The 10,278-nt window shown below is 55.3% G+C and overlaps 1 protein-coding gene across 1 annotated transcript in view; it reads right to left on the bottom strand.

Moving 5' to 3' along the window:
- Nucleotides 1-10,278, bottom strand: part of LOC137356265 (deleted in malignant brain tumors 1 protein-like) — a 44,054-nt gene that overhangs the window by 5,730 nt on the left and 28,046 nt on the right. Inside the window, exon 14 of the mRNA XM_068022138.1 lies at nucleotides 9,500-9,600. Coding sequence (XP_067878239.1) covers nucleotides 9,500-9,600 — 101 coding nt within the window. The remainder of the gene's footprint in view (nucleotides 1-9,499; nucleotides 9,601-10,278) is intronic.

Here is a 10,278-nt window from a genome sequence, read left to right as displayed (position 1 = left end):
CCCCGGGGATAGATTAATAACACTCACCGTCTCCTCCAATACCCCACGCGAAGACAGAGACTGAGAGTGGGGTCAGTGACCCCCGGGGATAGATTAATCACACTCACCGTCTCCTCCAATACCCCACGGAGAGACAGACACTGAGAGTGGGGTCAGTGACCCCCCGGGGATAGATTAATAACACTCACCGTCTCCTCCAATACCCCACGGAGAGACAGACACTGAGAGTGGGGTCAGTGACCCCCCCCGGGGATAGATTAATAACACTCACCGTCTCCTCCAATACCCCACGGGGAGACAGACACTGAGAGTGGAGTCAGTGACCCCCGGGGATAGATTAATAACACTCACCATCTCCTCCAATACCCCACGGGGAGACAGACACTGAGAGTGGGGGTCAGTGACCCCCGGGGATAGATTAATAACACTCACCGTCTCCTCCAATACCCCACGGAGAGACAGACACTGAGAGTGGGGTCAGTGACCCCCCCGGGGATAGATTAATAACACTCACCGTCTCCTCCAATACCCCACGGAGAGACAGACACTGAGAGTGGGGTCAGTGACCCCCGGGGATAGATTAATAACACTCACCGTCTCCTCCAATACCCCACGGAGAGACAGACACTGAGAGTGGGGGTCAGTGACCCCCGGGGATAGATTAATAACACTCACCATCTCCTCCAATACCCCACGGAGAGACAGACACTGAGAGTGGGGTCAGTGACCCCCCCCCGGGGATAGATTAATAACACTCACCGTCTCCTCCAATACCCCACGGAGAGACAGACACTGAGAGTGGGGTCAGAGAACCCCCCCCGGGGATAGATTAATAACACTCACCATCTCCTCCAATACCCCACGGAGAGACAGACACTGAGAGTGGGGTCAGTGACCCCCGGGGATAGATTAATAACACTCACCATCTCCTCCAATACCCCACGGAGAGACAGACACTGAGAGTGGGGTCAGTGACCCCCGGGGATAGATTAATAACACTCACCGTCTCCTCCAATACCCCACGGGGAGACAGACACTGAGAGTGGGGTCAGTGACCCCCGGGGATAGATTAATAACACTCACCGTCTCCTCCAATACCCCACGGAGAGACAGACACTGAGAGTGGGATCAGTGACCCCCCCCGGGGATAGATTAATAACACTCACCGTCTCCTCCAATACCCCACGGAGAGACAGACACTGAGAGTGGGGTCAGTGACCCCCCACCGGGGATAGATTAATAACACTCACCGTCTCCTCCAATACCCCACGGAGAGACAGACACTGAGAGTGGGGTCAGAGAACCCCCCCCGGGGATAGATTAATAACACTCACCATCTCCTCCAATACCCCACGGAGAGACAGACACTGAGAGTGGGGTCAGTGACCCCCGGGGATAGATTAATAACACTCACCATCTCCTCCAATACCCCACGGAGAGACAGACACTGAGAGTGGGGTCAGTGACCCCCGGGGATAGATTAATAACACTCACCGTCTCCTCCAATACCCCACGGGGAGACAGACACTGAGAGTGGGGTCAGTGACCCCCGGGGATAGATTAATAACATTCACCGTCTCCTCCAATACCCCACGGAGAGACAGACACTGAGAGTGGAGTCAGTGACCCCCGAGGATAGATTAATAACACTCACCGTCTCCTCCAATACCCCACGGAGAGACAGACACTGAGAGTGGAGTCAGTGACCCCCCGGGGATAGATTAATAACACTCACCGTCTCCTCCAATACCCCACGGGGAGACAGACACTGAGAGTGGGGTCAGTGACCCCCCCCGGGATAGATTAATAACACTCACCGTCTCCTCCAATACCCCACGGGGAGACAGACACTGAAAGTGGGGTCAGTGACCCCCCGGGGATAGATTAATAACACTCACCGTCTCCTCCAATACCCCACGGAGAGACAGACACTGAGAGTGGGGTCAGTGACCCCCGGGGATAGATTAATAACACTCACCATCTCCTCCAATACCCCACGGAGAGACAGACACTGAGAGTGGGGTCAGTGACCCCCCCCCCCGGGGATAGATTAATAACACTCACCGTCTCCTCCAATACCCCACGGGGAGACAGACACTGAGAGTGGGGTCAGTGACCCCCGAGGATAGATTAATAACACTCACCGTCTCCTCCAATACCCCACGGAGAGACAGACACTGAGAGTGGGGTCAGTGACCCCCGGGGATAGATTAATAACACTCACCGTCTCCTCCAATACCCCACGGAGAGACAGACACTGAGAGTGGGGGTCAGTGACCCCCGGGGATAGATTAATAACACTCACCATCTCCTCCAATACCCCACGGAGAGACAGACACTGAGAGTGGGGTCAGTGACCCCCCCCCGGGGATAGATTAATAACACTCACCGTCTCCTCCAATACCCCACGGAGAGACAGACACTGAGAGTGGGGTCAGAGAACCCCCCCCGGGGATAGATTAATAACACTCACCATCTCCTCCAATACCCCACGGAGAGACAGACACTGAGAGTGGGGTCAGTGACCCCCGGGGATAGATTAATAACACTCACCATCTCCTCCAATACCCCACGGAGAGACAGACACTGAGAGTGGGGTCAGTGACCCCCGGGGATAGATTAATAACACTCACCGTCTCCTCCAATACCCCACGGGGAGACAGACACTGAGAGTGGGGTCAGTGACCCCCGGGGATAGATTAATAACACTCACCGTCTCCTCCAATACCCCACGGAGAGACAGACACTGAGAGTGGGATCAGTGACCCCCCCCGGGGATAGATTAATAACACTCACCGTCTCCTCCAATACCCCACGGAGAGACAGACACTGAGAGTGGGGTCAGTGACCCCCCACCGGGGATAGATTAATAACACTCACCGTCTCCTCCAATACCCCACGGAGAGACAGACACTGAGAGTGGGGTCAGAGAACCCCCCCCGGGGATAGATTAATAACACTCACCATCTCCTCCAATACCCCACGGAGAGACAGACACTGAGAGTGGGGTCAGTGACCCCCGGGGATAGATTAATAACACTCACCATCTCCTCCAATACCCCACGGAGAGACAGACACTGAGAGTGGGGTCAGTGACCCCCGGGGATAGATTAATAACACTCACCGTCTCCTCCAATACCCCACGGGGAGACAGACACTGAGAGTGGGGTCAGTGACCCCCGGGGATAGATTAATAACATTCACCGTCTCCTCCAATACCCCACGGAGAGACAGACACTGAGAGTGGAGTCAGTGACCCCCGAGGATAGATTAATAACACTCACCGTCTCCTCCAATACCCCACGGAGAGACAGACACTGAGAGTGGAGTCAGTGACCCCCCGGGGATAGATTAATAACACTCACCGTCTCCTCCAATACCCCACGGGGAGACAGACACTGAGAGTGGGGTCAGTGACCCCCCCCCGGGATAGATTAATAACACTCACCGTCTCCTCCAATACCCCACGGGGAGACAGACACTGAAAGTGGGGTCAGTGACCCCCCGGGGATAGATTAATAACACTCACCGTCTCCTCCAATACCCCACGGAGAGACAGACACTGAGAGTGGGGTCAGTGACCCCCGGGGATAGATTAATAACACTCACCATCTCCTCCAATACCCCACGGAGAGACAGACACTGAGAGTGGGGTCAGTGACCCCCCCCCCCGGGGATAGATTAATAACACTCACCGTCTCCTCCAATACCCCACGGGGAGACAGACACTGAGAGTGGGGTCAGTGACCCCCGAGGATAGATTAATAACACTCACCGTCTCCTCCAATACCCCACGGAGAGACAGACACTGAGAGTGGGGGTCAGTGACCCCCGAGGATAGATTAATAACACTCACCGTCTCCTCCAATACCCCACGGAGAGACAGACACTGAGAGTGGGGTCAGTGACCCCCGGGGATAGATTAATAACACTCACCGTCTCCTCCAATACCCCACGGGGAGACAGACACTGAGAGTGGCAGTCAGTGACCCCCGGGGATAGATTAATAACACTCACCGTCTCCTCCAATACCCCACGGAGAGACAGACACTGAGAGTGGAGTCAGTGACCCCCCGGGGATAGATTAATAACACGCACCGTCTCCTCCAATACCCCACGGAGAGACAGACACTGAGAGTGGGGTCAGTGACCCCCGGGGATAGATTAATAACACTCACCGTCTCCTCCAATACCCCACGGGGAGACAGACACTGAGAGTGGGGTCAGTGACCCCCCCCCCCCGGGGATAGATTAATAACACTCACCGTCTCCTCCAATACCCCACGGGGAGACAGACACTGAGAGTGGGGTCAGTGACCCCCGGGGATAGATTAATAACACTCACCGTCTCCTCCAATACCCCACTGGGAGACAGACACTGACAGTGGGGTCAGTGACCCCCGGGGATAGATTAATAACACTCACCGTCTCCTCCAATACCCCACGGAGAGACAGACACTGAGAGTGGAGTCAGTGACCCCCCGGGGATAGATTAATAACACTCGCCGTCTCCTCCAATACCCCACGGAGAGACAGACACTGAGAGTGGGGTCAGTGACCCCCGGGGATAGATTAATAACACTCACCGTCTCCTCCAATACCCCACGGAGAGACAGACACTGAGAGTGGGGTCAGTGACCCCCCCGGTGATAGATTAAAAACACTCACTGTCTCCTCCAATACCCCACGGGAAGACAGACACTGAGAGTGGGGTCAGTGACCCCCCCCGGGGATAGATTAATAACACTCACCGTCTCCTCCATTACCCCATGGAGAGACAGACACTGAGAGTGGGGTCAGTGACCCCCGGGGATAGATTAATAACACTCACCGTCTCCTCCAATACCCCACGGAGAGACAGACACTGAGAGTGGGGTCAGTGACCCCCCGGGGATAGATTAATAACAGTCACCGTCTCCTCCAATACCCCACGGGGAGACAGACACTCAGAGTGGGGTAAGTGACCCCCGGGGATAGATTAATAACACTCACCGTCTCCTCCAATACCACACGGTGAGACAGACACTGAGAGTGGGGTCAGTGACCCCCCGGGGATAGATTAATAACACTCACCGTCTCCTCCAATACCCCACGGAGAGACAGACACTGAGAGTGGAGTCAGTGACCCCCCGGGATAGATTAATAACACTCACCGTCTCCTCCAAAACCCCACTGGGAGACAGACACTGAGAGTGGGGTCAGTGACCCCCGGGGATAGATTAATAACACTCACCGTCTCCTCCAATACCCCACGGAGAGACAGACACTGAGAGTGGAGTCAGTGACCCCCCGGGACAGATTAATAACACTCACCGTCTCCTCCAATACCCCACTGGGAGACAGACACTGAGAGTGGGGTCAGTGACCCCCCCGGGGATAGATTAATAACACTCACCGTCTCCTCCAATACCCCACGGGGAGACAGACACTGAGAGTGGGGTCAGTGACCCCCGGGGATAGATTAATAACACTCACCGTCTCCTCCAATACCCCACGGGGAGACAGACACTGAGAGTGGGGTCAGTGACCCCCCCGGGGATAGATTAATAACACTCACCGTCTCCTCCAATACCCCACGGGGAGACAGACACTGAGAGTGGGGTCAGTGACCCCCGGGGATAGATTAATAACACTCACCGTCTCCTCCAATACCCCACGGAGAGACAGACACTGAGAGTGGAGTCAGTGACCCCCCGGGACAGATTAATAACACTCACCGTCTCCTCCAATACCCCACTGGGAGACAGACACTGAGAGTGGGGTCAGTGACCCCCCCGGGGATAGATTAATAACACTCACCGTCTCCTCCAATACCCCACGGGGAGACAGACACTGAGAGTGGGGTCAGTGACCCCCGGGGATAGATTAATAACACTCACCGTCTCCTCCAATACCCCACGGGGAGACAGACACTGAGAGTGGGGTCATTGACCCCCGGGGATAGATTAATAACACTCACCGTCTCCTCCAATACCCCACGGAGAGACAGACACTGAGAGTGGGGTCAGTGACCCCCCCCCCGGGGATAGATTAATAACACTCACCATCTCCTCCAATACCCCACGGAGAGACAGACACTGAGAGTGGGGGTCAGTGACCCCCGAGGATAGATTAATAACACTCACCGTCTCCTCCAATACCCCACGGGGAGACAGACACTGAGAGTGGGGTCAGTGACCCCCCCCCCCGGGATAGATTAATAACACTCACCGTCTCCTCCAATACCCCACGGGGAGACAGACACTGAGAGTGGGGTCAGTGACCCCCCCCCCCCCCGGGATAGATTAATAACACTCACCGTCTCCTCCAATACCCCACGGAGAGACAGACACTGAGAGTGGGGTCAGTGACCCCCGGGGATAGATTAATAACACTCACCGTCTCCTCCAATACCCCACGGAGAGACAGACACTGAGAGTGGAGTCAGTGACCCCCCGGGGATAGATTAATAACACTCACCGTCTCCTCCAATACCCCACGGAGAGACAGACACTGAGAGTGGGGTCAGTGACCCCCCCCCCCCGGGGATAGATTAATAACACTCACCGTCTCCTCCAATACCCCACGGAGAGACAGACACTGAGAGTGGGGTCAGTGACCCCCCCGGGGATAGATTAATAACACTCACCGTCTCCTCCAATACCCCACGGAGAGACAGACACTGAGAGTGGGGTCAGTGACCCCCGGGGATAGATTAATAACACTCACCGTCTCCTCCAATACCCCACGGGGAGACAGACACTGAGAGTGGGGTCAGTGACCCCCGGGGATAGATTAATAACACTCACCGTCTCCTCCAATACCCCACGGAGAGACAGACACTGAGAGTGGGGTCAGTGACCCCCCCCCCGGGGATAGATTAATCACACTCACCGTCTCCTCCAATACCCCACGGAGAGACAGACACTGAGAGTGGGGTCAGTGACCCCCCGGGGATAGATTAATAACACTCACCGTCTCCTCCAATACCCCACGGGGAGACAGACACTGAGAGTGGGGTCAGTGACCCCCGGGGATAGATTAATAACACTCACCGTCTCCTCCAATACCCCACGGAGAGACAGACACTGAGAGTGGGGTCAGTGACCCCCCCCCCGGGGATAGATTAATAACACTCACCATCTCCTCCAATACCCCACGGAGAGACAGACACTGAGAGTGGGGGTCAGTGACCCCCGAGGATAGATTAATAACACTCACCGTCTCCTCCAATACCCCACGGGGAGACAGACACTGAGAGTGGGGTCAGTGACCCCCCCCCCCCGGGATAGATTAATAACACTCACCGTCTCCTCCAATACCCCACGGGGAGACAGACACTGAGAGTGGGGTCAGTGACCCCCCCGGGGATAGATTAATAACACTCACCGTCTCCTCCAATACCCCACGGGGAGACAGACACTGAGAGTGGGGTCAGTGACCCCCCCCCCCCGGGATAGATTAATAACACTCACCGTCTCCTCCAATACCCCACGGAGAGACAGACACTGAGAGTGGGGTCAGTGACCCCCGGGGATAGATTAATAACACTCACCGTCTCCTCCAATACCCCACGGGGAGACAGACACTGAGAGTGGGGTCAGTGACCCCCCCCCCCGGGATAGATTAATAACACTCACCGTCTCCTCCAATACCCCACGGAGAGACAGACACTGAGAGTGGGGTCAGTGACCCCCGGGGATAGATTAATAACACTCACCGTCTCCTCCAATACCCCACGGAGAGACAGACACTGAGAGTGGGGTCAGTGACCCCCCCGGGGATAGATTAATAACACTCACCGTCTCCTCCAATACCCCACTGGGAGACAGACACTGAGAGTGGGGTCAGTGACCCCCGGGGATAGATTAATAACACTCACCGTCTCCTCCAATACCCCACGGGGAGACAGACACTGAGAGTGGGGTCAGTGACCCCCCCGGGGATAGATTAATCACACTCACCGTCTCCTCCAATACCCCACGGGGAGACAGACACTGAGAGTGGGGTCAGTGACCCCCGGGGATAGATTAGATTAGATTAGAGATACAGCACTGAAACAGGCCCTTCGGCCCACCGAGTCTGTGCCGAACATCAACCACCCATTTATACTAATCCGACACTAATCCCATATTCCTACCAAACATCCCCACCTGTCCCTATATTTCCCTACCACCTACCTACGCTAGTGACAATTTATAATGGCCAATTTACCTATCAACCTGCAAGTCTTTTGGCTTGTGGGAGGAAACCGGAGCACCCGGAGAAAACCCACGCAGACACAGGGAGAACTTGCAAACTCCACACAGGCAGTACCCGGAATCGAACCCGGGTCCCTGGAGCTATGAGGCTGCGGTGCTAACCACTGCGCCACCGTCTCCTCCAATACCCCACGGGGAGACAGACACTGAGAGTGGGGTCAGTGACCCCCGGGGATAGATTAATAACACTCACCGTCTCCTCCAATACCCCACGGAGAGACAGACACTGAGAGTGGAGTCAGTGACCCCCCGGGGATAGATTAATAACACTCACCGTCTCCTCCAATACCCCACGGAGAGACAGACACTGAGAGTGGGGTCAGTGACCCCCCCCGGGGATAGATTAATAACACTCACCGTCTCCTCCAATACCCCACGGAGAGACAGACACTGAGAGTGGGGTCAGTGACCCCCGGGGATAGATTAATAACACTCACCGTCTCCTCCAATACCCCACGTGGAGACAGACACTGAGAGTGGGGTCAGTGACCCCCCCCCCCGGGGATAGATTAATCACACTCACCGTCTCCTCCAATACCCCACGGAGAGACAGACACTGAGAGTGGGGTCAGTGACCCCCCGGGGATAGATTAATAACACTCACCGTCTCCTCCAATACCCCACGGGGAGACAGACACTGAGAGTGGGGTCAGTGACCCCCCCCCCCCCCGGGATAGATTAATAACACTCACCGTCTCCTCCAATACCCCACGGGGAGACAGACACTGAGAGTGGGGTCAGTGACCCCCCGGGGATAGATTAATAACACTCACCATCTCCTCCAATACCCCACGGGGAGACAGACACTGAGAGTGGGGTCATTGACCCCCGGGGATAGATTAATAACACTCACCGTCTCCTCCAATACCCCACTGGGAGACAGACACTGAGAGTGGGGTCAGTGACCCCCGGGGATAGATTAATAACACTCACCGTCTCCTCCAATACCCCATGGAGAGACAGACACTGAGAGTGGGGTCAGTGACCCCCCCCCCCGGGGATAGATTAATAACACTCACCGTCTCCTCCAATACCCCACGGAGAGACAGACACTGAGAGTGGGGGTCAGTGACCCCCGGGGATAGATTAATAACACTCACCGTCTCCTCCAATACCCCACGGGGAGACAGACACTGAGAGTGGGGTCAGTGACCCCCGGGGATAGATTAATAACACTCACCGTCTCCTCCAATACCCCACGGGGAGACAGACACTGAGAGTGGGGTCAGTGACCCCTGGGATAGATTAATCACACTCACCACCTCCCTCAGAGCCTCTGTCACCTTAGACTCAGAGGGACAAAGGTCTCCACCAGTCAGGGTAAACTCCACTGTTCCACCGACCCGTTTCTGATCGACATCTGGAATTTGAAGAAAGGATATGCAGTGGAAAGAATTTGACTTGCATTAATATAGCGCCTTTAACCATAGCAGAAACTTGCAAAGTAACTCACAGGTGCAATTGGAGAGTGGAACTGTTCACAGTGCTCCAAGTGTGGTCGAACTGAGGGATATGGAGAGTGGAACTGTGCACAGTGCTCCAAGTGTGGTCTAACCCAGGGATATGGAGACTGGAACTGTTCACAGTGCTCCAAGTGTGGTCTAACCCAGGGATATGGAGAGTGGAACTGTGCACAGTGCTCCAAGTGTGGTCTAACCCAGGGATATGGAGACTGGAACTGTGCACAGTGCTCCAAGTGTGGTCCAACCCAGGGATATGGAGACTGGAACTGTTCACAGTGCTCCAAGTGTGGTCTAACCCAGGGATATGGAGACTGGAACTGTGCACAGTGCTCCAAGTGTGGTCTAACTGAGGGATATGGAGAGTGGAACTGTGCACAGTGCTCCAAGTGTGGTCTAACCCAGGGATATGGAGACTGGAACTGTGCACAGTGCTCCAAGTGTGGTCTCACCCAGGGATATGGAGAGTGGAACTGTGCACAGTGCTCCAAGTGTGGTCTAACCCAGGGATATGGAGAGTGGAACTGTGCACAGTGCTCCAAGTGTGGTCCAACCCAGGGATATGGAGACTGGAACTG

The sequence above is a fragment of the Heterodontus francisci genome, chromosome 45 (genome assembly GCF_036365525.1).
Source record: "Heterodontus francisci isolate sHetFra1 chromosome 45, sHetFra1.hap1, whole genome shotgun sequence".
NCBI classification, from domain to species: Eukaryota; Metazoa; Chordata; class Chondrichthyes; order Heterodontiformes; family Heterodontidae; genus Heterodontus; species Heterodontus francisci.
Note: the sequence above shows the minus strand (reverse complement) of the source record. Positions and strands in the feature narration are given on the sequence as shown.